The 27,503-nt window shown below is 40.9% G+C and overlaps 1 protein-coding gene across 1 annotated transcript; it reads left to right on the forward strand.

Moving 5' to 3' along the window:
• Positions 1–27,254, forward strand: LOC5501505. The gene is made up of 16 exons (XM_048729359.1): positions 1–343; positions 911–977; positions 1,552–1,638; positions 1,946–2,092; positions 2,219–2,307; positions 4,263–4,328; positions 5,040–5,100; positions 5,592–5,630; positions 13,517–13,692; positions 17,559–17,783; positions 18,319–18,534; positions 20,006–20,093; positions 24,302–24,606; positions 25,309–25,420; positions 25,637–25,823; positions 26,198–27,254. Exons 1-16 carry the CDS (start codon positions 203–205, stop codon positions 26,475–26,477), a joined length of 2,286 nt encoding a protein of 761 aa, XP_048585316.1. The 5' UTR covers positions 1–202; the 3' UTR covers positions 26,478–27,254.
• The last annotated feature ends 249 nt before the right edge of the window (positions 27,255–27,503 follow it).

A 27,503-nucleotide genomic window follows, 5' to 3' on the forward strand; every position in this document is an offset into this window, starting at 1 on the left:
GCGGAGTGTGATGGCGTTACATCCTCTCCCCTTAGACGTATGCCAAACTTCTGCGTAATCCACACCGGACGAATGCAGCAAAGGAAAAAAGAACTTGATTTACCACAGAATGTTTCAAAGCTGAGAGTAACCAATACAACAGAATTACTCATTGCTCAGTCGTCAAACCGAGATTTGTTTAAGACTGGTGTTTATTCAGAGAATGCGAGGTTGTAAGAGCTTGATGGTTTGGAACTTCCTGTCGACTGTCGTTTCCCTCTCTAGCTCGGTTCCCGACTTAGTGTCTCGCTGTTCGGCTTCATGTAGAATACAAGCTCAAGACAAAGAGATTAATACGCTAGAAGTAAGTCTTATTTATCATTGGGACATTAAGAGTGGCGTGAAACTGGTTTCGAAACTTCATTCTGGGTCTGAGGCAAGCAAAGCTGTCATTGTTACCCCGTTACAGGACTAAGTGATATATCAAAGATAACTCATTGTAGTGAATCTAACGTGTTTGCATACGCGCTGGATCATTGTTGTAAGGAAAATTCATGGTTCGACTGATGAATTTGTGAATAGTTGTGTTAACGAGGAATGGATTCATTTATTTGAGGCGATACAGAACACTAATTTGCATTTTCCAAAAAAGGTCCGAATGATAGTAGGTCGTGTAGTTTACAACATCAAAATCATTAAGAATTCATAAACTTTCAAATCAGCAAATTATTGATTGTAATTATGATTACTGTTCACTTTACATCTTTGTGATTATTAGTCCATAATTTGAGCCTTTCCCGACAGGAAGTCCGCAAACGCTGAGACGAGTCGAGCTTACAAATATGTATGCAGCTAAAAGCCTGATAAATAACTCAATACTCAATTAATTTTAACGGAATGACAGAAAATTACATTTTTTCATTCTTTTCAGACAGCAGAATTTTACTATTGCTTTCAGAAGTGCCTAAGAGGAGTCGATGGTATAAGACGGAGAGAAGGTAGCGTTAGTATGTAAATGTCGATATTTTTGTATCACCTGATCAGCATTGATATTATCGGGATTGCAGGGTTGAAGTTTTCGATGACGTAATGCAGAAAACTTGACAAGACAAGACGCTGTATAAAAGCGACCTTTTAATACTGTATTTACTTCAAAGTTTTATCGCTTTCTGGTAACCTCTCCCCTGACAAGGAATCTACTGAAATTACAGCACAGTTTGAATGTTTTAGGGATCAGGAAAATACCCGGAAAATAATAGCGGAATCTAAATCAATCCTAAAAGACATACGAAGGGTTTCGGTAAAATAAATTTGAAAGGAAAATCCCGAGAAAATTTGTGGATTTTTATAAATGATTTAATTACCTTGATCGACGCGGATCTCTTAAATAAAGAAATACGAATGAGATTCGTGTTAAAAAGTACATTTCACGGGAACTCTGAATCATTGTATTCAGACAAACATCGTTGTTCTCGACCTGATAAGGATCGTTAAAAGTAAAGAAACCACCAGGGCTCATGCATGACTGCACTTGTTCTTGAGTTTCTCTCACATTTTGTTACTTCTGTGCAGTGCATCCCCTCGTACCAATGGCATCATCACGGCACTGGAGAAACAGACGATCAGCCAGTCACAACCACACGAATCACACGCACATGGGTAAATAGGCGTCTGAATTCTCATAGAACTATCAAACCTAGTTGAGTTATCGGGAGGGCACAAATTCATGGGTTTGAGTATCGAGGGTTTGAAATATCGAAAATATCGAGGGTTCAAGTTTCCAAGGGTTTGAGGTTAAAAGGGTTTGGGGTATCGAGGGTTTGAAATATCGGAAATATCGAGGGTTCAAGTTTCCAAGGGTTTGAGGTATCGAGGGTTCAAGTTTCCAAGGGTTTGAGTGACCGAGGTCTCAAAATATATTAGATTATCAACTGCTTGCAAAAAAATTTAACAATCTTTTTTTCAGGCTGCAAAGATATATTCCTCTCAGCATCAAAGTATCATATTATTGGTATCCCAAAGAACATTTGGGTTGACTTTGAGAAAACATCAATGAGAGTGAACGATAGTGACGTAGACCATTGGTCATCGGTCATCTCTTGGAGTGCAGTGAGTAAGTACATGATCCAGTGCGTATCATAATCATCCAGCGACAGGGCAGTTTTTCGTCCTAATAATCGACTAATTACAATCACGAGTAGAAGAAATGTTAAAATGCGTCGAATCTTGCCTTTTCTAGACAACAGCATGGCGAACAACTGGACCCACTATCTCGTCCTTTGGATGCAGGAGGGGGAGAGGGGGTACTCCTGTAGATTGGTTGCCAAGGTAACTATCCTACGTCACAATTAGAATCATTTGGTCTTTAGGCTCAGTTGTACCTCAGTGTACTCAGTGTGATTGAGGAGGGATTGCCAAGGTGGTCTGGGGTCTCCAGACATAGATATCATCACGAAGGCGTAAAATTCCAATGGTGCGTCATAAAAAGAAAAAACGTTTTTTCGGCTAAGTTGTGGTTTCACGCTAGGTAATGTATCTCCGTAGAATCAATCAGCCAGTATAAGCTGTTAGTATCATAATCACTGGGAACAAATTACTTGTCAGTTTTTTTTTCAGTTTCATGATTCTGTGATTGTCACGGATAAGTAAAAATTTTAGAAAAGATAACTAGTAGTTTCTTGATTTTTTGGTTGTCAGAGAAAGAAAAAAAACAATATTGGTAAATAATGTGGTATCGGAAAATACTTACCCGAGAAAAACAATTATTAAGCTACGAAAAACCCGGAGGCGACAAGTTCCCTACCTATTACCTAACAGATTATCGGATTGAGTATTTCTTAACTCTCGTATTTTGCCCCTTCAATACCTAAAAAAACAAGCAAACAATGGGAATAAAGTAGAAGATGGATCTATTGCGTGAGTACTCCCGATGATAGCCATTGGCTTTATATTCGGGAAATTTGAAAAAAAAATTATAGAGATGCCTATATAGTTGAAATTGATTTGGAAGGTCATTAAGAAAAACTTTGCCTTTCGGAAAATTCAAAATCCAATTTCAATGGATATTTTAATGGGAACACGAGACCTGATTACTGACATGCTTTAGTTAGAATTTAACATTGATATTCTGTTGGTATTTATCTTAATTATTAAAGTTCTTAAAACCTCTCACTTATATCAATCTAGCCAAAACAAAGCATAGATAAACTTTCAAATTCTGGAAACGGAATTGAATTTTATTGAAATTTGAATTTTCTACAGATCTTTGAAAATTTTTCCTGGCCGCGCGAAAGGAGATTGAATCGAGGGAATAATTCCAAGTTTTGGCGGGAAAATCTGAAACAACGTATTTTCCTTAAATCCGTTTAAATTCAGAGACGGCAATACCACAAAACATTGGCGAATTGTTTTTTTATTGTAATGCTACCCACAATGAAGGGAAGAATAATTTAAAGTCGAGAATTGTATGCGAAAAAAGAAAATATCGTTTTGTTGTAGCTTTCAAAAACAGCGCGCGCTCGTGAGAATGTTGCCATTCTTTATTGCGAATGCAGCGCGCGCGCACAATGAAAAACAATTCAAAGACTAAAAAAAATCTGCTAAATTTTGCAGTTATGTTTCCTGAAGTTAAATAATCATTTGACTACCAGGTTGAGATATAAAGATGACGGTAAAAGTTGTAACCACACAACGTTCTTCAGCAATAACTAGGGTGATTTAGATCCACGACGCCGGCAAGAAGAAGCCGCCTCGCGCGCGTTCGATTGCTCGCGCACGCTTTTCTCGCCGGCGTCGCGCCCTGTTCAGGACGGCATTTCATGCTTTTTCACGTCCTCTTCAGGACGGGACGCCGGCAAAAATCAGCGTGCGCGTGCAATAGAACGTGCGCGAGGCGGCGTCCCCTTGCCGGCGTCGTGGATCTAAATCACCCTACTAAGAAGACATGAAGACGGGAACCGGTTTACCTTGCATATGTTTTCTCATGTAATTTCGATCTACGTCACAAATGACTGGACCCGGGCCTTTCAGTTCACGGCCTTTTTTCCGATAGTTGATCAAAATACCTTAATATTACAGATTTGAGTTATTCGCGCGAACGCGTGTTTTATAGGGTCCATACGAACCACATACCATTTGGAAGATGAAAATATAAAGAATTGACAAAGTGTATCAACTCTGAAAGGTTATACTGTTATATGGCCTTTAATTATGTCATAATAATTGTAATTAGGAATCTTGTTAAACTTCTTGTCAAACTTCCTTTCCCCGACCTTGAATTTCAGAACCAAACATATCTGATTTTAAACAGCACGTCAGAGTGGAAGTATCCCAATAGCTTAGCTGTGAACGTAAGTAATCATTTGATTGTAATACATGGAGATTATAGTTATACCGTAATGATTCGAATAAGCGTCCTCATTGAAATAAGCGCCCCTCCCCTCCCACTAAAAAAATATATCCCAACAAAAGCACCACTTGAATGGTGTAAATCTTAATTTTATTTACAATACACCAAAAACTGGAAATCGACTCTGCCAAATTTTCGTCTTTAATAAGACTTCTTCAGGGCAGACTTAAGACAGAAGTCTTATTAAAGACGAAAATTTGGCAGAGTCGATTTCCAGTTTTTGGTGTATTGTATTCATTGTATTGGTACGAGATCGCGACAGTTTGGGCTTTTTGATTCTATTAATTTTATTTACAGTACCGTTCTCATATAAGCGCCCCCCCCCCCCAAAAAAAAAAAAACAGGGAAATAAAGTAAGCTCCCCTTCTTTTTGGTGTCAAAGGGGGAGGGTTTTGCGCGATTCCTCCTCACACCCCCTCCCCCTGTATCTGTGTACGCGCCTGGAGTTCTAACAAACATGTTTTAGCCCATTTGCCTCATGATGGCCCAGTCAAATCCGTAACAAATACGGACAACCTAAGGCAAAGGCAAGGCAAATCTTTAGTTTTTATTGTCCTAAAGTTTCTCCTTTTGTGAAACCATAGATTGTCTTTTATCCTACTCGATCTCCATCTTCCATTCTTGCATCAATCTTTTGTATTTATTTTTACAGGTTTCCACGTACCCAACGCATTCATCGAGTTATCTCTTTAACTTTTATGCTAACCCAAGGGGTATGTAATTGTCACGCAACTTTCGTTTGCTTTCGTGTATGGGTGATTTTGATGGGTGATTTATCGGGGGGCGGGGTGCTAAGTTGTATTTTTTCCGGTTAAAAAATTGCGCCCCTCCCAAAATCTAAAGCACAAAAATAGGACCCTCCCCCCAAAAGGCGACCAAAAATTAAGGCCCTCCCCAAGGTGTGGCGGAGCTGGTCTTAAACACCACAAAGCAAGGGGAAAAGTTTTTCTTGGTCGGGGGATGCTCCCCCGTGAATTCTGCTGTTTTTAAATATATGAAATGCTCATTTATTGTTAAAACCTAAATAGAAAATAGCAATGTTAGCTACCTTCCCAACTGAAATCTTAGGCCTCCATTTTTGATACAGGGTTTAGGGGAGGGCCTTATTTTTTGAACAGCTATTCTGATCAATTACCGAGCCTCCTAAAATTCCGTCAGGCAAACTCTATAAATAAAACAGCTTCATCACGTGATCTTATTCCAGATCCTGTCAAGTTCGAGATCGCAACTCTCCCACCTGACGGTTAGTAATGCAAATGCGTGTTATGTTTTTATGTTATGATTTTCATACGGGACAGTGTTATAAGTATTTCCCTTGACTTAAACTTTCCGCCAAACGTGGTAAGTTCTATTTAAGGACCTTAATCAATTCCTTATTTGAAAAGTCATTTTAGGGCGGTCGTGCCGCGGGGCTTCGTTAACTTTATGACTTGTTGTCAAAATACAACAACCCTTGCTTATGACAATCTTCAGTCAATATCTTTGGAAAGGTACTTTTTCGGTACCAAAACGACAACGTTCTCTTCATATGGGAAACATAAACCAATATAAAGTTTATGGTCAAAGTTCAGGGTAGGGCGCATGAACATCTCCTTGGCAACAGACCTGCGGAACACCCTTGACAACGACGGCGGCGACTTACCCTTGGGCAACGACGGCGGCGACTTACCCTTGGGCAACGACGGCGGCGACTTACCCTTGGGCAACGACGGCGGCGACTTACCCTTGGGCAACGACGGCGGCGACTTACCCTTGGGCAACGACGGCGGCGACTTACCCTTGGGCAACGACGGCGGCGACTTACCCTTGGGCAACGACAGCGGCGACTTACCCTTGGGCAACGACGGCGGCGACTTACCCTTGGGCAACGACAGCGGCGACTTACCCTTGGGCAACGACGGCGGCGACTTACCCATGGGAAACGACGGCGGCGACTTACCCTTGGGCAACGACGGCGGCGACTTACCCTTGGGCAACGACGGCGGCGACTTATCCTTGAGCAACGACGGCGGCGACTTACCCTTGGGCAACGACGGCGGCGACTTACCCTTGAGCAACGACGGCGGCGACTTACCCTTGGGCAACGACGGCGGCGACTTACCCTTGAGCAACGACGGCGGCGACTTACCCTTGGGCAACGACGGCGGCGACTTACCCTTGGGCAACGACGGCGGCGACTTACCCTTGGGCAACGACGGCGGCGACTTACCCTTGGGCAACGACGGCGGCGACTTACCTTGGGCAACGACGGCGGCGACTTACCCTTGGGCAACGACGGCGGCGACTTACCCTTGGGCAACGACGGCGGCGACTATGTGATACGTTTCTATTGTTTTTCTTCGAAGCGAAAACTCAAAATTCACGGTCTGTTGAGAATACGGAAGCCCTGATGAACTCCCAAAAAAGAGAAAGGGGTGATGATAGTCGGGAAATAAATTTTGAACCTAAGGGATCGCACGTTGGGTATGGTCAAAAGCAATTCTTACCCCTAAAATATGTCATTAGATGTGGCCGAAGCAATTTCTAACTTTAAACACTACAAACAAACACATTTTTCAACTTTCCAAAATTGCGGTCCTCAGGACGTCACCATCGAGCACATCTTTCTCTGACTACATCCATGTCCAGTTATTAATAAGATCAAGCGTGATACCCCTGAGGGATTAGAAAAACTTACCCCATAAGGGGTAGCAGTTAGAAGAGTCTGCTCTTATGGAGAGACCCCGGGGAGGGGGGGGGGAGTTTTTACTACAGGCAAGTTTTTAAGATTAGATATCTTTAAGGTTACCAGCAAGGTGCTGACCAATCAGAAAGCACCAAATAAAATTCCGTTAGTTTGAATGACGGGAGACAGAAAGCGGTTCAGCAGTTGGAAACTGTTCCCAGAATATTGAAAATTTCAATTTCCATTACATTGGATGTCCGAGGTATCTGAAGCAGCTCGTTTCTCAAATTCAGAATTCTTTTGGTAGTTTCCTTCAACAAACTTACCGCCATCTTGGTTGGCGTGATGTCTGGCGTGGTGCTGGTGGTTGCCATAGCGATATGGTTGGGAAGAAGGGTGCTGTGCCCGCCCAGTGATGACGCGTGGATTAATCTCATTCGCAAGCTGCCCCCTGAAGCACGTGGACGAATCAGATCCGCCACTTCACAATGTAAGCACTGGCGTCACACTTTTGTTTGGGCTTTACTTTTATTTTTTCTTATTTGCATTGAAAATTTTGCGGCAATAAAATACTCCACTCGTAAGTCGAATCTAGAGTTTTTTTTATTGTATTTTTTTCGCGTTTAACCGAATGATTTATTTGCAGGTACAAAATAGCTTTCAGTTTTGAAATTAACTTTGACTGTGTTTACCGCGCGCGCAATAACGCAAACATTGGATACATTTGAGCGGTACAGCCATCTTACCCAGCAAAGATGATATGTGCAATAAGAAGCAGCTGTTTAATAGCTCTGTAATTAGGATGCATTTACTAAAATGGGCTGCTGTACTCACTAGGGATTATTGCCGTGTTTGTAGCCACAGAGCCATAGAAGAAAATGTCACTCGCTATGTTTAACCAAATTTCCCTGCGCGGATTGAACATAAAATCTGAAATTCTAGAATTGCAGAAATAGCTTAGTAATTGCACTGGACTATTTGTTTCGTTATTTGTAAGATCGCCCAAAAGGCTGCAGAGTTTTCAAGCACGCTCGCAAGTTCTCTAATGTATACACATATTGCAATAAACGTCGTCAGTGAAAATGGCAAATGGCTGTTATAAGACCAATCACTACTAAAGAGTATAATTATTTGTTAGAATAAAGATATTAAGTAGTAATATAATCACAGAAATTATCCACATTTCCCTACATTTAGTAGAAATTTGACAGGTTCCATGGTATTTTTTTATAGCAGAACTGCCATTTGAGAATTGTCATTTGCCATTGGCACTGACAACATGACAGTATTTTGAAATAGGTGTATGCGCTATTTTGTTGCAGTGACGATAATCGAGGAAGAGAACACCTATTACATCTCGTACTACCCCGAGAGCGACGAATACGTCAAGCTTGTCGTCAAGTTTGTATCTTTCTTACGAGAGCTAGACTACGACGTAATCATGGACAAAATGTCTGCCAAAGTACCTCAGGAGGGGCCTATACGCTGGGCCCAGCAGCAAATCAGTACCTCGTCCAAGATTATTGTACTGTGCTCACCGAAGTACCTGAAGATGTGCCAGATGCGCCCCAAGGAAGACCCCAAGGTGTTCCTCACGGAAGAGGAGAGTAGGGTCTGGTACGAGATTGAGATGCTTGGGAGTATTTACATGCAGCGCAGGAACGCTAATAAGATGGTGTGTATCTGGATGAACAAAGGTGTCCCTGAGGGTCTTCCTCCTTGGATGCATGTGCGGTACACTTGGCCAGCGGACTACGAGAATATATTCATGCGTCTTGAAGACACAAAATCATGACATGGATACGGATGGTCACGCTGTGGCCGGATTTTTTTTTTTGCAAAAAACTGTACTCAAGTTACGTCTTGTCACGCAATATCGTGTCGTTTTTGGCCACTTCACAGTAACGCTCTGTGTCATGCAATATCAGTGTGTTCGCGATATAAGTGGCTTAACGTGTCACTACACACAGTAAACCAATGTCACACAATACTTTCCTTGACTGGTTGCTACACAAAAAAACGCCAAGTCACCCGGTGTCTTGGCTTGTCGTTCTTAAAAGTAACACCATGTCACGCAATATCAGTAGCTTGGCTTGCCACACACACCAGTAACGTCATGTCACGCAATATCAGTAGCTTTGTTTTATTTTCACACCAGTAACGCCATGTCACGCAATATCTGTACCTTCAATCGTAATCAACATTATTACCAAACTCCTATCACTTATTTATCTGTAAATGGGACCTTTAATACAGTTGTGAACATCAAAATCCTCGCTGAAAATCCCGTGCGTTTTACCTGTTATTATATATCCATTTTTTTTATAACAAGGATTTTATTATGTAAAAATGTATTAATAAAATCAGAATATCTTGCCCGTGGTGGTTTTTGCTGTGCAAATGTGTGTGAGTCGTGCCGCTTATAGAAGCAAACGGAAGGTGCGCTCATTATGCCGAATGCGAATATTTCTCTTATATCCCCTTGTGCCGCCTGCACAATCTACTACAGCACCAAAAAGGAAAAGAAAGATATTCAAACGTCTAGTCTCATTCATGATTAAGTAAAAAAACAAGAAAGAGAGGAGGGGGATGCGGATAAGCAAAGGAGGAGCTGTAAACATCACGAAGTATGATTAAGGTTAAACTAGGGACAGACGGAACAAAATGCGTTAAACGATAGAGGAAAAAGAATGTTTGATGAAAAACTAAGTAAAGAGACGGAAATAGTAAAAGATAGAAAACATTGCTACATCATTGTGGGCAAACGGTGATTTAAGTATTCTGCAAATTAATCGCGAAGTCCTTTCGAACTTTTTCGATTCACGTCAGTAGCTTCTCGTGTTAAATTTCACACGACTGTTTGAACGGATCTCTTGTTGAGGCTCACTAATGAAACAGTGAGTGATAACTGTGAGTAATAACGGTGACTTTCTCTGGGACCAGAACACTCTGGGTAAACACGAATCACATTGCTAAAAGCCTAAACGCGTCAACACAAAGGGTTTGAAGTGCCAAGGTTTTTCAGCCGGAGCCGTACTTAAGTGTGAGATTCATAAATGCAAGAGTCGGAACTGCTTGGGTTAGTTGAACATTAGCGAGCGCCGACATGAAGCTTCGTCTAGGTGCGCTTGTTGTGGTGGTGTTACTGGTGCAAGCATCACGGTAAGAGATGAGGGGAGAAGAATGTAGTCTTATTATCAGATAAATACTCAATGAATAATAATGCCAAACACTGTGGACGTTTATCATCATATTCTGGATAAGATAAACACTCAATTTTATCGGGATTTATATGTGTTTCTCTTTCTTGCCGTCGAGATCTTTGTGAAATAGGTCGTTCCTTCTTTAAACTAAGAGACCAATGATGCTCTTTTCATAGTTCTTATTGTTGTTGTTTCTTTTTTAAGAGACGTTTGGTTAAACATAGCGTTACCGTATAGCAGTTGACTCCAGAAACTCAGTAAATCGAACATTTCGCTGACTCATCATTTTTGTCCCCGGTAAAACCGAAACCTAGATAAATTGAACTCTTGTGACCTCAAACTCAAAATTCAATTAAATTTCTATACACTTTTGCCCTCTATTCTTTTTAAGCTGTAATGGGGTAAGTTCCTTGGTATTTAGATCTTAAGATAACTTCAAATAATTTCACAGCTCTCTTTATGGCCATGCTTTTTATCTGTTTTAAATAATTTTCGTTCTTTTTTTTCCTTTTGTCGTTTTTTTTTTCTTTAGTTGTATAATTTCCATCTCCAGCTAACTAGAGAGTTTTCGGGAGCAAGCAGCTCTATATTTTACTTTTTATCCCTTTTCTTAAATTTTCTTTGTTCTTTTTTTGTTCGCGATACCTATTTCTTGCGTGTTTTAAAATACATTTACCATGCTCTTTTGTTTATTAAGTAAGGGTTAAATTCCAAGGACGGAGACTGCACCCTCAGGCTGTTATACGGCGAACTGCCGACGTCCGAGATATTTAACTGGCTTATTACATGATCTACACCTGGTACATGACAATGTACACTGGGGGAAAAGAGACAAAACTCGATAATAGTTGACTTTTTTGAAAAAAAAAAAAAAACAAGGTTCAGGTTATTATTGACCTGCAAGAGAGCCCAGGAGATTTGGTGGTTGATTTCACAAATTTGAAAAGCTAATAAGATCAATCGTACCCAATCAAAATTAACAAAGTTTCAGGGCGAGCACGCTGCGAGAATGGAGCTCACTGACAGCGGAGAAGAGCGACTTATTTTTATTACGCAAAATATCTATTTTCAAGAACTGTAATGTCGACGACAATTAACAAGCGGAAAGAGTGAGTAGACGCCTCAGACAGCCACACCACAGCCTAGCTTTGCTGGTGGAATAATTTTCCAAAATGGTACATAAAATTTGACTGAACTTATTTTTTGAATTTCGAGGGTTACAAATACAAGTTTTGCCTACATGACGATGGATGGGGTTTTCTGGTACGTATACTAAGGGTGCTCTGCAAGGCTCTTCACAAATGAGACTTGTAAATATTGATGGAAAATTACTGTCCAGTACATATCTTCGCTGAACGCTTTCATGTTTTGAGACCATGGATCATGTCCAGGGAAGAGTTTAGCAATATACTTCATGTAGTGTGATATTAGGATCAGATCGTCTAAATTTTAAAAGGTTATGACACCCACGAAGTACTTGCCTTGTCGAATGTTTATGTCCAATGACAGAATTGGAAACCCGGGGTTCCGCAAAGATTCGAAAATAGGTTTAACCTACTCCTCTTTATAAGTATTCTAGTTATTAACCTTATTTATATTTAATGAATTCATATTAAACCCCATTTTTTCCCTGCTAATACATCAAGCCCTCCCCGTTCTTAAAGATTGTAAATTATTCATAGGAATTTTAGTGAAATAAAGGACTTGAAAGAACAACAGAAAAGGTGTCAATCATGTAATAAGAACTTTAAAGGAATAGGGGACCTTCAGGGTGGCAAATTCAAGCTTAAATAAACACAGAAATGACTACGCTCGTCCTGCCAGAGAACGACGAAAACATAAAATCTTTAAATGAAAATAAACTCTTTTTTCAGAAAAAAATTTCTGCCTTTATTCGCAAGCTCTAAATAAGTTGCATTTGTTGTTGGTATTGTTGTTATTGATCTCTAAGCGCAAGTCCCCTGCCTTTTTGTCAACGACACACTTTGACGTCATCTGTGCATCTATTAGAGACAAACGTACGCAAAACTAAAATCTATTTATGAAATAGTTTGCTTGTAAAGACGGTTTCGCTGACACTTTGAGTAAAACATCCGAAGAAAAGCTAATGCCCCGGATGCTCGAGAAATAAGCCACTACGTCTTTAGATACGTTCAACGCAAATCTTTTGCTCTTCTCTGAATATCTACAGTTCTCTGTCTTCTTTCTAGTTATACCATAAACATAGAGTGCTGTCGAATACCTTTAATTTTATAATTGCATGTAAAGACAAAACAACTAAACATCAAAGTGGTAGCAGCCGCTTTTAGTTTCGGTCACGCAACGTTTAAACGGCTGCAAGGAGACTATTCCTGCGCATGTAATAAGCATATTAGTGAGCACACAGGAAGACCATAACAGGTTTTTTCTGACTTGACAGGTGCTCGATAACTAGTGACATCGGTGATGTATGTCAGGACATGTGGAACGAAGATTCTAACAGTTTGAAGTACGGTGTAGATTTCACGATTGACAAACAAAACCCAGCAAAGTCGTACGTCGATAGCTCTGCGAGAGACCTCTTCACGTATGTCAACACGTGGAAGCTACGGGGACCGACATATACCACATTTATAAGTACGTGCTATGTGAGCCTGCGATGGGGCTTGGGGGACTAGTAATAGGAGGGGGCGGTCAGGGGGACTTGTTAGGTGGGGAGGGGTATGGAGGAGATACCTACAGGCTGTGAACCTTTAAAGCTTTAGGGTGAGAAAAGGGAGGTGTGGCTATCTGCAAAGGTAATGAGCATTTTCAGAAAATGTGCGGCGGGAAAAGTAACCTATTCTACACTGCATTCATTGGCGCATCGTATTAAGATTGTAATCTATTCTACACTGCATCCATTGTCGCATCGTATTAAGATTGTAACCTATTCTACACTGCATCCATTGGCGCATCGTATTAAGATTGTAACCTATTCTACAACGCATCCATTGGCGCATCGTATTAAGATTGTACCTATTTTACACTGCATCCATTGTCGCATCGTATTAAGATTTTACCTATTCTACAACGCATCCATTGGCGCATCGTATTAAGATTGGGGATAAATCCGACACTGAACGCAGTGTATGAAAAACAAAAAGTATAGAATACGGGTGGGTTTCTATTTTACCCTATCAGAACCCCGAAACAAAGACAACTAACAAAAATCTTAGGAGATATTTTTAGTTATTCGGATAAATGTTGTGAACGGGGCCATAAATAATGCCTTATGTTTAGATCTACTTGACAATTACTACATGAAGATCGGGATCACAGAGAGACTGACAGACACAGAGAAACAGGAGAATAGGAACTTTCTCAAGGCAGTGATGCAGACAAATGTCTTCAGAAAAATGCATGCTTTCCTCCTGGCGTCGGCGTCGAGATTATCATTAACCGTACCATCCACACAAGTAGGTCCAACCCTCCCATTAACACAAGTAGGTCCAACCATCCCATCCACACAAGTAGGTCAAACCATGCCATCCACACAAGTAGGTCAAACCATCCCATCCACACCAGTAGGTCCAACCATCCCATCCACACCAGTAGGTCAAATGATCCCATCCACACAAGTAGGTCCAACCATCCCATCCACACAAGTAGGTCCAACCATCCCATCCACACAAGTAGGTCAAATTATCCCATCCACACAAGTAGGTCAAATTATCCCATTTACACAAGCAGGTCAAATTATCCCATTTACACAAGTAGGTCAAATTATCCCATCCACACAAGTAGGTCAAATTATCCCATTTACACAAGTAGGTCAAATTATCCCATTTACACAAGTTAGTCAAATTATCCCATTTACACAAGTAGGTCAAATTATCCCATTTACACAAGTAGGTCAAATTATCCCATTTACACAAGTTAGTCAAATTATCCCATTTACACAAGTAGGTCAAATTATCCCATTTACACAAGTAGGTCAAATTATCCCATTTACACAAGTAGGTCAAATTATCCCATCCACACAAGCAGGTCAAATTATCCCATTTACACAAGTAGGTCAAATTATCCCATTTACACAAGTTAGTCAAATTATCCCATTTACACAAGTAGGTCAAATTATCCCATTTACACAAGTAGGTCAAATTATCCCATTTACACAAGTTAGTCAAATTATCCCATTTACACAAGTAGGTCAAATTATCCCATTTACACAAGTAGGTCAAATTATCCCATTTACACAAGTAGGTCAAATTATCCCATTTACACAAGTAGGTCAAATTATCCCATTTACACAAGTAGGTCAAATTATCCCATTTACACAAGTAGGTCAAATTATCCCATTTACACAAGTAGGTCAAATTATCCCATTTACACAAGTAGGTCAAATTATCCCATTTACACAAGTAGGTCAAATTATCCCATTTACACAAGTAGGTCAAATTATCCCATTTACACAAGTAGGTCAAATTATCCCATTTACACAAGTAGGTCAAATTATCCCATTTACACAAGTAGGTCAAATTATCCCATTTACACAAGTAGGTCAAATTATCCCATTTACACAAGTAGGTCAAATTATCCCATCCACACAAGTAGGTCAAATTATCCCATTTACACAAGTAGGTCCAACCATCCCATCCACACAAGTAGGTCAAATTATCCCAACCACACAAGTAGGTCAAATTATCCCATCCACACAAGTAGGTCAAATTATCCCATTTACACAAGTAGGTCAAATTATCCCATTTACACAAGTAGGTCAAATTATCCCATTTACACAAGTAGGTCAAATTATCCAATTTACACAAGTAGGTCAAATTATCCCATTTACACAAGTAGGTCCAACCATCCCATCCACACAAGTAGGTCCAACCATCCCATCCACACAAGTAGGTCCAAACATCCCATCCACACAAGTAGGTCAAACCATCCCATCCACACAAGTTGGTCCAACCCTCCCATTAACACAAGTAGGTCAAACCATCCCATCCACACAAGTAGGTCCAACCATCCCATCTACACAAGTAGGTCCAACCATCCCATCCACACAAGTAGATCAAACCATGCCATCCACACAAGTAGGTCCAACCATCCCATCCACACAAGTAGGTCCAACCATCCCATCCACACAAGTAGGTCCAACCATCCCATCCACACAAGTAGGTCCAACCATCCCATCCACACAAGTAGGTCAAATTATCCCATCCACACAAGTAGGTCAAATTATCCCATTTACACAAGTAGGTCAAATTATCCCATCCACACAAGTAGGTCAAATTATCCCATTTACACAAGTAGGTCCAACCATCCCATCCACACAAGTAGGTCAAATTATCCAATTTACACAAGTAGGTCAAATTTTCCCATTTACACAAGTAGGTCAAATTATCCCATTTACACAAGTAGGTCAAATTATCCCATTTACACAAGTAGGTCAAATTATCCCATTTACACAAGTAGGTCCAACCATGCCATCCACACAAGTAGGTCAAACCATCCCATCCACAAAAGTAGGTCCAATTATCCCATCCACACAAGTAGGTCAAACCATCCCATCCACACAAGTAGGTCCAACCATCCCATCCACACAAGTAGGTCAAATTATCCCATCCACACAAGTAGGTCAAATTATTCCATTTACACAAGTAGGTCAAATTATCCCATCCACACAAGTAGGTCCAACCATCCCATCCACACAAGTAGGTCAAATTATCCCATTTAAATAAGTAGGTCAAATTATCCCATCCACACAAGTAGGTCAAATTTTCCCATTTACACAAGTAGGTCAAATTATCCCATTTACACAAGTAGGTCCAACCATGCCATCCACACAAGTAGGTCAAACCATCCCATCCACAAAAGTAGGTCCAATTATCCCATCCACACAAGTAGGTCAAACCATCCCATCCACACAAGTAGGTCCAACCATCCCATCCACACAAGTAGGTCAAATTATCCCATCCACACAAGTAGGTCAAATTATTCCATTTACACAAGTAGGTCAAATTATCCCATCCACACAAGTAGGTCCAACCATCCCATCCACACAAGTAGGTCAAATTATCCCATTTAAATAAGTAGGTCAAATTATCCCATCCACACAAGTAGGTCAAATTTTCCCATTTACACAAGTAGGTCAAATTATCCCATTTACACAAGTAGGTCCAACCATGCCATCCACACAAGTAGGTCAAACCATCCCATCCACAAAAGTAGGTCCAATTATCCCATCCACACAAGTAGGTCAAACCATCCCATCCACACAAGTAGGTCCAACCATCCCATCCACACAAGTAGGTCAAATTATCCCATCCACACAAGTAGGTCAAATTATCCCATTTACACAAGTAGGTCAAATTATCCCATCCACACAAGTAGGTCCAACCATCCCATCCACACAAGTAGGTCAAATTATCCCATTTACATAAGTAGGTCAAATTATCCCATCCACACAAGTAGGTCAAATTATCCCATTTACACAAGTAGGTCCAATTATCCCATCCACACAAGTTGGTCCAACCATCCCATCCACACAAGTAGGTCCAACCATCCCATCCACACAAGTAGGTCCAATCATCCCATCCACACAAGTAGGTCAAATTATCCCATCCACACAAGTAGTTCCAACCCTCCCATTTACACAAGTAGGTCCAACCATGCCATCCACACAAGTAGGTCAAACCATCCCATCCACAAAAGTAGGTCCAATTATCCCATCCACACAAGTAGGTCAAACCATCCCATCCACACAAGTAGGTCCAACCATCCCATCCACACAAGTAGGTCAAATTATCCCATCCACACAAGTAGGTCAAATTATCCCATTTACACAAGTAGGTCAAATTATCCCATCCACACAAGTAGGTCCAACCATCCCATCCACACAAGTAGGTCAAATTATCCCATTTACATAAGTAGGTCAAATTATCCCATCCACACAAGTAGGTCAAATTATCCCATTTACACAAGTAGGTCCAATTATCCCATCCACACAAGTAGGTCCAACCATCCCATCCACACAAGTAGGTCCAACCATCTCATCCACACAAGTAGGTCCAACCATCCCATCCACACAAGTAGGTCAAATTATCCCATCCACACAAGTAGTTCCAACCCTCCCATTCACACAAGTAGGTCCAACCATCCCATCCACACAAGTAGGTCCAACATGTATATTACAAGTGTACCCTCCTCCTCCAGTCATGGTATGAATGAGGACCATGCCGATAGAATGTACATATAGCTGGTGTATATCTGACCCCCCTCCCCCGTCCTATTTGAAAGGGTTCTATCTAACTCAATGATTCACTGCTTATTTTTCAAGAGTCAATTTGAAGATCAACTTTACAAGATTTGGTTTTATTTTTACAACCGCGGTGCCTATCGAGATTCCTCTGGGTTTGAGCACGTGTTCGTGGGTGAGAAGTATGATGACTCGAAAAGCGGGAAAAAAATCGTCAAGGGCTATCACAGCTGGCTGCAATTCTACCTTCAGGAGAAACGAAGGGATGCAGACTATCACGGTTATTACGCGCTATCCACAAGTGAGGTAAGGGCTACTACGAGTCAATCAAATCCCCAGGGTCGTCCCCGCAGCCGTTTCTGGACTAGTTACGCAATGGCAGAATTATAACAAAAGAAGCTCCCAATTATAAAATGTTGTCCTTGTCGTCCTTGGTTATCGAAGTCCATCATGCAACACGTTTGGGCGAGGCACTTATTCGGGGGGAGGCGCTTATTCGGGATCGGGGGAGGCGCTTATTCGGGGGGAGGCGCTTATTCGGGATCGGGGGAGGCGCTTATTCGGGGGGAGGCGATTATTCGGGGTTGGGAGAGGCGCTTATTCGGGGGGAGGCGCTTATTCGTGGTCGGGGGAGGCGATTATTTGGGGTTGGGGGGAGGCGCTTATTTTGGGGGAGGCGCTTATTCAAATTTCCCCCTTCGGCCAGGCACGTATCCCAGTAATTACGTAATTGCATTAACTTCCCTATTCATACGATTGACATGGGCACTCCACGACAAATGGTTTTCCAGTGTAACATATTTGAAATAGGTTAATACCCTGTGATCTTTCTCCTCACTAGCCGAGGGGCCTCAAGCTGAAATTCGACGTGAACAATTATGATAAAGTGGTGAGCAGCTTTTTCCTTGGTACCAGTCCCGAGTTTGAGTTCAGCCTGTACACGGCCTGTTTTTACCTGCGGCCTGGGCAAGAGTGCACGTGTCGCATCAACTCGCAGACGATCAAGATCAGGACGTACACACAGGGGAGATTTGTAGGCACAGCCTTCCCGTTATTCTGATTTGATGGATCACGCCTCGTGCAAGCAACGCCAGTATTACAAACCTTCGTTAAGTTGACCACAGTGCAAACCTTCGTTATGTTGACCCCATTACAGAACCTCGTTATGCTGACCACAGTAAAAACCTTTGTTATGTGAACCGCAATTAAAACACCGTTATGTTGTTCACAATACACCAAAAACCTTGCTATGTTGGCCACAATACAAAGCTTAATTATATTGACCACAATACAGAACCACGTTATGTTGACTACAATAAAACCTTCTTTATGTTGACCACAATAAAAAAACCTCCATATGTTGACCACAATAAAAAGCCTCGTTATATTGACTACAAAGCAAGGCCAGCATTGCCATGGAAACACCACTTGGGTCAGCAATGCTGGCGTTGTTTGCACGTAAGGTTTAATTGAGGTTACACATTTTCCCAACGCTTCCAAATTGCTTTGTTGTCAAACCGAGCGCACTAATTCGGGTCCGTTATGCATCGGTAACTCTAAGCGGGGACTTATAATCGAGTATTTCTGGCGATATTCTGACGCTTTTTGAACGGCTTAATGAGGTAGTCCCGCACTAGCCTGACTCTGATAATAGGAAATAAAATGTTTTTTTTAATGATGGAAGGCTATTTTAGGCCATTTGTTGTAGTTTTGTTCAAAGGAATGGTCATTGGCCTTTTTCAATGAACAGAGTTCAAGCACAGTAAATAGACATGCGGGCAAGGCTAAGAAAACATGCGCGAGGATGCATTGGCATCGAGCATTTTTTACTTTTTATTGGGATACCTGTGGTAGCCCAGTCATAAAATGCAACTGCGACAAGTCTGCAAAATTGCGCAATGCACAAGAAGCCCAAGCTCCAATTCTTGTCAAGACTTCTCCGGCTGTGATTACAGTCCGCGATATTGGAATTTAAAATCTCATTGCTCGCATTGTTTTGAAAAGACAAGATTGACAGTTTTATTACTGGAAATACAATCAAATTTGCCATCTATAATGTCACAAACCTGATGAAACTCCAAATACCAATGGATGTAAACCTTTTTGTTGCTAATAATAACACATGCCTTCCTTTGATTTGTTTATTGTTCTCTTTTTCTTTCTAGGATAGATTATCCATCTCTTATTGAATGTCATATTTTTTAATGAAGCATTTTAATGCGAATGAGACATTTGAAAGAAGTAGAGGATTCTGTTCTTTTTGGAGTTCTTTTGCGGATTACCTGTGGTAGAATTTGCGCGTGTCATCTGGTGCGCTTTGGCTCCCTATAGGCTGTGGCGGAAGCTACAAGCAATCCTTTTGCGTTTTGTAGTTTTATGTGACCGATAATGCTGGTCAAGATGGGCGGGCTACCTGTGGCAGAGCTACGCGTGTCTGACGAGAGTCGCGGGCTCATAGTACCGCAACATACTACTGTGCTTGGTAGCCATGGATATCCAGCTGATCGTCACAAACACATTAACAGTAGGATCTGAACCCTAGATACAACATGGTCCCAAAGCTAGACGAGGTTTTTGGCGCGTTTGTCCTGATATCCGCTTTACTGCAAAATGCTGGTGAGTTACGTCGCGGTAGATATGTCTCCCATGTGCGTCTACTTTCGTTTCTTTTAGATAAGATTTCACTGGGATAGAAAATCATATATGGAAATATATTGAAAATGCCTTCGTTTAAAGCCATGGGAGTACATCTCTTGAAATAAACGTCCATCAAATACATCTGGAATATTGTGAAAAATACTGTGAAAAGACGGGGCTTTAATAGTAGCAGAAAATTATAATACTTAAAGTAGGTATTAGATTTTATACAACGAATGGCCTCTTATACAGTGTGCAGTTGTAAATAAAACAAATAAATATCTCATGGCATTATTTTGCAAACAGAGACCTTTTAAAGACCTTTTAAAGAGACCTTTTACTTCACGCCCTTTGCTACAAATTAGCAATTGCATCAGTACGTTATAAATATGGACACCTGCCTTGAATTTCGTTAAATTTTGTATTAGTCCATTTAGGTTCTTTTAGGAGATCTAAGGGTTTATAGAAAAGACCGACACATCTGGTCAAGCCGTCCCACTTCAATGTAATAAATAGGGTCACATATGACAACATCAACGCGTGTACTTGCTATTCACGAACAAACCCCAAGGAAACTGGGTGAAGTCACATACCAACTAAATGATGAACATACTGCGCTTCATTCTTTTGTTGTGAGGTTCAAACCCGTAAGATATGTCTAAATTAGTCAACACTAGGACTTGTTTTGCATTGGAAGAACGTAACGGCTTTATCGTCGAATTAATGGGCTCGTTTAAGAACTAAAACGCCTTTTGACAATAATTAGTTAATGAATCAATATATTACATAAGGCCACCTGCTTTGGTAAGCATATCTTATCTATCTATTAATTTTTGTTTACAAAAATTAAAATTAAAATGTAATGGTCTAAATGGTATTAACGTTAGAAACTAATGTTATACTTTTTTTTTTCGGGGCATCAAATCGCGCGCTCTGATCGACTCTCGTGAGGTCAGGTATCCTTAGATACGGACCCCCTGATACCGGACCGCTCACAAACCTCGAAAATAAGTTGGTCTGTAAAATGACCATCAAGAACTGGCTTTTTTAGTTTCGAGTTTATAGATCTTCACATTAAAATGGCATTTTATTTTTCATTTTATTTAGAATCATTGACTTCAAACTCCCTGTGTTTTGAAAATATCCCCTCATCGCGCGATAATTTTAAGTTTGCTTTATTTTATTTTGGATATCACAAGCAGCAAATCGTCTCTGTATACGAAGAAAAACGACAAATCACTCTAGGAATTCACCTGTATTACCAGATTAACGTATCCACATTTAAGAGAATTTTTTTAGTGGATATATTTTATCGTCTGTGGAGGATTTTAAGCGAAGGAAGATATTTCTATGATCAATTCGAGTTGAAAACGACGTATCAATCAGGACTACATTGTTTTACACAACTGTAGAGCAAAACTCAGAGAATGTCTTCTTTCGAGGTTCTGTATTTCTGGAGGACTAAAAGCGTTGTGTGAAAATACAAAATGGAGTTTATCGAATGATCAGATCGAACAAAATCTTCACGAACATCAACGAAAGTTAGGGAAGGTCATATTTAACGGGGGGGAGGGTTGCAATTTTTTAGCACTGATTTGGGGGAGGGCCTTAATTTTAAACAGGGTTTAGGGGAAGGCTTTATACTTTGAACAGGTATTCTGATCAATTTCTGAGTCTCCTAATAGTCTGGAATTTCAAAATTTTGTGGGGAGAACCCAGACCCCTTTAAACTTAAATCAATAAGTATGAAGGGCGGGTCAGTACGCAGCTCTTACAAGCTGCAATTTGATTGGGCAAATGAACAATATCCGCACCTCGACACAAAGAACGAAAAGAATAGAGACAAGAGAACTCCTTTGTAGAACAAAGATAATAGAAGACAAAGCAGCTGCGTACTTACTCTGAAGGGCCTCTTGCTAGCATTTTCATGACTTCGCCTGAATTTTTTTCACTCTGGTGAAATAGTGTGAAAACGACCGATAATTTTCATGAACAAAGTTAATGGATTCAGCTTCTTATTGTTCTGGAAATCGAAATTTTTGAATCCGAAAAAAATTCAACTTAGCAGCCCCCCCCCCCCCCAGAAATAATGACCCTTCCCTTAGAGTGAAACCTCGCCTCGAAATTGTTTTTAGATAATAACGTTTTGTTCGTGAAATACCGTGAAATCCGCTCTCTGATTGACCAAAGAAAACATAACCAAATATCTAGGTTGTGCTGAGACATTACCCTCCTGTGCAGAGCTTTCTGCGTTGTCCGTTTACTTTGCGCCATTCGCGCTCTCCCTGTGTGCCCGTTCTCTCTCTTCGTTGGCTAGATCCAGACCCCCGCTAACTTGCTCTCTCCTTTGGCGGACTCGAATCGGCTGAGCGTGTTGACAGTAGAACACCACAGAAGAAAAGCTCTTTCCCAAAGATAGTCCAACACTGTTAGCGCTAAAGAATTATACGGAGGTCTGTCACATTATTTACAACTTGGAGGTAGCAATAGTTTGTGGTATATTTCTGACTGATATAACAATGAATCAAACCGAGGCATTCGTATTATATTCAATCGTTCATGCCTCATGTTCACATCTGGTGCGTGTGCACATTGTTGAATACTGTATACAGTAAGTAATTTTGCAGCAGGATGAGAATGTTAGACAAGCATAAAACTCTTTATTTATAATTCATATTTCAACCATTATTTCACAGTAAAAATTTCTCCGTGTGTGTTTTCTCAGCTGATTTAAACCGGCGGGGCTAAAACACAGGTCGCCAGGTCGCCAGGGGCCGGTTCTTGAAAGCTTAGCAATTATCGGTAGATAAATATGCACTTTAGCCCCAGTTAAATCTATCCGTAGATAAATTGTGTTCCTGAATCATACGATAAAGTTATTCTCTGATAAAGAAGCAGATAAAGTTAGCAGAGGTCAGGAGGACCCGATCCGGCGGGGGTGACACACAGGTCGCCAGGTCGCCGAAAATGTGGAATAGCCCGATCAACATCTAGCTGATATTTTTTTACTTATTTTTATTTTTGCAAGTCAGATTGCGAATAGAGAGTATTGTTAAATATGATCACTTTTTATCCAACGATAATTAGGGATTTCTATGAACAGAGGGTGAATTCAAAAGGCGATGAATACTTAGGAGATACAGTCTTGACAGAAAGACAAGGGACTGTTCGACAGCTTCATAATGCAACTTTAATAATATTTCGAAATATTGGCACAGCTATTATTTGATATGAACGCCTTCGATCCGGGTTAGGTCTTTAAGAGTACAAAATCACTGTAAGGAAAACTACTGTATACATTTAATAGCATTTTAAAACAGGATTGTTTTCTGGATTCTTAGCAATGCAAAGTGCATAACGACAACTATAAGAGGAAATTTAAATTGGCTGTGAAAAAGATAATACACTTCTACCACGTCCAACAAATTGTCTTTTGTTCTTGGAAGCAGACAGGGTGCCGGTTCCTGAAAGGCTGGATAAAGTTATCTACGGACAAAAGTTATCTGTTGTATATGATTTGTTCAGGATTTATCCGTGGATAATCATTTATCTACAGATAACTCTTATCTGGCCTTTCAGGAACCTTTCAGAAAGCTTTTTACCAGATGCAATGTGGAATGTAACGTTAACTAAATATAACATCTGAACTTTTTGCTTAACCTCAGCTCTCAAAAATAGAAATGTTTGTCTAGCCGCTTTCCTGAAACGTAGAACTTTTGTCTAATCGCAAACATAGAATTGTTTATCCAGCCCCAGGGCCGTAGCAGGGGATGGGGGACAGGGCGCGCAGGGGGCACGTGCCCCCCCCAATATTTTCAAAAATTATAAGGAAATAACCAGTAGGGGCGTGGCTGTGTTTCCTCAATGTTTCTGTATCGTGCACCCCCCCCCCCCCGATATTTCCTCAATGTTTCTGTATCGTGCTCCTCCCTAATCATTCGAGGCCAGCTACGGCTCTGAGCCTTAACTCTCAAAAGTAATATTTTTTTGTCTATTACCTATCTTCAAAAGTACATCTTTTTGTATTGCCGCTACTCTAAAAAAGATATACTTTTGTCTAGCCCCTACCCTCAAAAGTATAACTTTTTGTGTAGCCCCTACTCTGCCCTGTGCAGCCCTGGATATAAACTGACTTCAGTATGGACATTTTTTCTCACTTGCTTCTTGATATTTGCTACTTTATACAGAAACAACAGATACCACATGCGGCAAAGTCATCAACTTCAGTCTACCAATCAGACACAAGTATCTTTCCAACCGAGTGATTAACACCTTTACCAATACCAGTCCTGTTGAGTGCGAACAGTTGTGTTTCCTTGATAACCGTTGCCTTTCAATCAACTTCAAGCCGCATTCCGATCACGCATTGGATCAGAGTGAAGAGGCGGAAGAGAAGGGAGAGTGTGACATCAGCTACTCAGATCATGTGATTCATCCCGCAGACATGAAGGCGGTTGATAAGGCCAATGATGTGCTGTACCAGCGAGTTGAGGTATGCAAAAATGTCTTGGTCACGGGAAACCTAATTTGCACGTGGTAACTATCAGGGCTAATTTGCATGTGGTCACTATCAGGGCTAATTTGCATGTGGTCACTATTAGGGTAATTTGCATGTGGTAACTATCAGGGGTAATTTGCATGTGGTCACTATCAGGGCTAATTTGCATGTGGTAACTATCAGAGCTAATTTGCATGTGGTAACTATCAGAGCTAATTTGCATGTGGTCACTATCAGGGATAATTTCCATGTGGTAACTATCAGGGCTAATTTCCATGTGGTCACTATTAGGGCTAATTTGCATGTGTTAACTATCAGGGCTAATTTGCATGTGGTCACTATCAGGGCTAATTTGGATGTGGTCACTATCAGGGCTATTTTGCATGTGGTAACTATCAGAGCTAATTTGCATGTGGTCATTATCAGGGCTAATTTACATGTGGTCACTATCAGGGATAATTTGCAAGTGGTAACTATCAGAGCTAATTTGCATGTGGTCATTATCAGGGCTAATTTGCATGTGGTCACTATCAGAGCTAATTCGACGGTACCCATCATCAGAGCTAATTTGCATTTGGTCACTATCAGGGATAATTTGCATGTGGTAACTATCAGAGCTAATTTGCATATGTGGTCATTATCAGGGCTTATTTGCATGTGGTCACTATCAGGTCTAATTGGCATGTTTTTCTACAGAACTCATGTGGCTGCATTTTTCCCGGTACTCGCGTGTGTCACGTGGACTTTACACGTAACACGCACAGATGCGAGTGCACCGCCAACTACACGCTCAGCAGCTGTGAAGCAGGTAGGTTCGCATGATACAGACTGTCCTATGAACCCACTTCTGCAAAACTTCGCACAGGTCACAACTTTACCCCCAAATCCCCTGTAACACTGTGATGCGCCAAATATATAACCCTCTCTTTAGTTGTAACACTGTGATGCGCCAAATATATAGAGTACCGAGCATATCGCTGCAAGTCGCATGACGTCACCGATAACACTATTCAAGTTGACGCAGGCCTCGCCTACTCACAACTCTTCTGCTTCGTCTCCATGACAACCCCAGAGGCCCTTTATGAAAATGTTCAGCGGTACACAATCACCGTTGACATGCGCAGTAAATCCTTATATGGAAGCTTGCGGATGTACCCGCTGGTGACCTCCAACATGGTCAATAACAACAACTACGAAGTAGTCTACTTTAGGTGGGTTTTTTGTTTCATACCCCCTGGTCACTTCAAAACAAGACAAAAGCTATAGTAGTCGTACATGTATTTACTGACCGTTTGATGAGGTTGGCTGCTCTTTGGAATCTCAGAGAAAAAAAGTAGAAAAGTTGTAATAATGTATGCTGAACCTTTCTCTTGGCTTTCCTAAATATGCAAAAGCCTAAGAATGACCCTTGCTAATAAAATATGTCACAAATGCAAAGCAAAAGCTCTTATATTTAGCGTAAAATTAAATGATGTGTGTGTATGAAAGTTTTTCCCGCAATTAATTTTCCGCCTTTCAATAGTTAGTTCTTGGATGATCGCTCGCACAGGAATTGATCTAAGTGTGTAATCGGTGTAATTCTCAGACTAGAAGATGCTAAGCGATGCGTGCAGCCCGCATGTGTACGACATGGAGTGCTTACAAGAGACTCTGAGGCAGTCTGCATCCTTGGGCCTCCACCTGTCGACGCCTGGTTCACCGTGACACTTAAAGTCACACAATCTTCAGTCACTGTTACAGTCAAAGGCCGCTTTGCCCGGAGTTTCACTCCACGACTCCCGCTAAAGATCATGGGGGCCGTTGGTGCGGTAAATGGTTTTTATACGATTGCAAATTTTAGAAAATATAGCGTAACTGTAGTATAGAACATGTAGATAAAACACCTTCAATCAGCAAGAAAACTTTTTGGAAAATTGAACGCCCCAAATGCAGTTTTAGATAGAAATCTAAATTACGTAGTATAGTGACTTTAATATCCTCTTCTAAATTGTATTACTGCTTTTTAGATGTCGTTTACAAAAGGTTTTGTCTCTAATTGTTAATAAACAAAGGGTTTCCATTTGTTACGGATTTCATTTAATAATAGAAGACAAATTCCGTGTGAAGAAACCTTGAAACAACTCTCTAAAAACAAAGTTTTGCACTTCATTTACATTTGTTCGCCGTAATGGTTAATCGGATTGCTTTCCCAAATCAGCCTATGATTGGATGTTTCTCACACATTGTATATTGCTGGAATGACCGTCGAATGTCGTCTGAAAGAGAATACATATATGCCACTCACTCTTTGCCACCCATTTTTACTATCGATTTATTACACTTATGACATTACAGAACACATTATGAAGATAGCATAACACTAAAGCACACTTACATTACGTTACATTCAACATTACGTTACACGGCCCAAGGCGGCTAATGCCCGGCATATATACGTCCCTTGTCTCTAACCTCCTCCACTAAGACCAAGGCCAATTGTTTACACTCTCTTTGGAGCCACAAAGTTGACACGTGTGCTATTTGTGGTTAGACAGGTGGTTGGAAGCAATCAGAACGTGCACATGCATTTCCAGTCATTTGCATCCATGACTCATGTATATCTAATTCATTAAATAAATCTTAGATTAATTGGGCTATAAGAATAATTTTGTGATGTCTGTATATAATTTAAAGTTCGTTTTTTTTTTCTTTCTCGTGCCCTCCCCTGAAAGGAGGTTACGTCTACTGAGGCGCTCCCCACTTTCCCCCAGTCCTCCTCCTCTTTGTCTTCTTTATAGCAGTTTGTTCACTGCGCCTGCGCTTGCGCGACGTCACTTCCGGTGCAAAAGTGGCCCAAGGCCAAGAGGCGACAGAATGGACTGTAGACAAAAATGGTTCTTCACTTACCTAGT

The sequence above is a fragment of the Nematostella vectensis genome, chromosome 6 (assembly GCF_932526225.1).
Source record: "Nematostella vectensis chromosome 6, jaNemVect1.1, whole genome shotgun sequence".
Lineage (NCBI taxonomy): Eukaryota > Metazoa > Cnidaria > Anthozoa > Actiniaria > Edwardsiidae > Nematostella > Nematostella vectensis.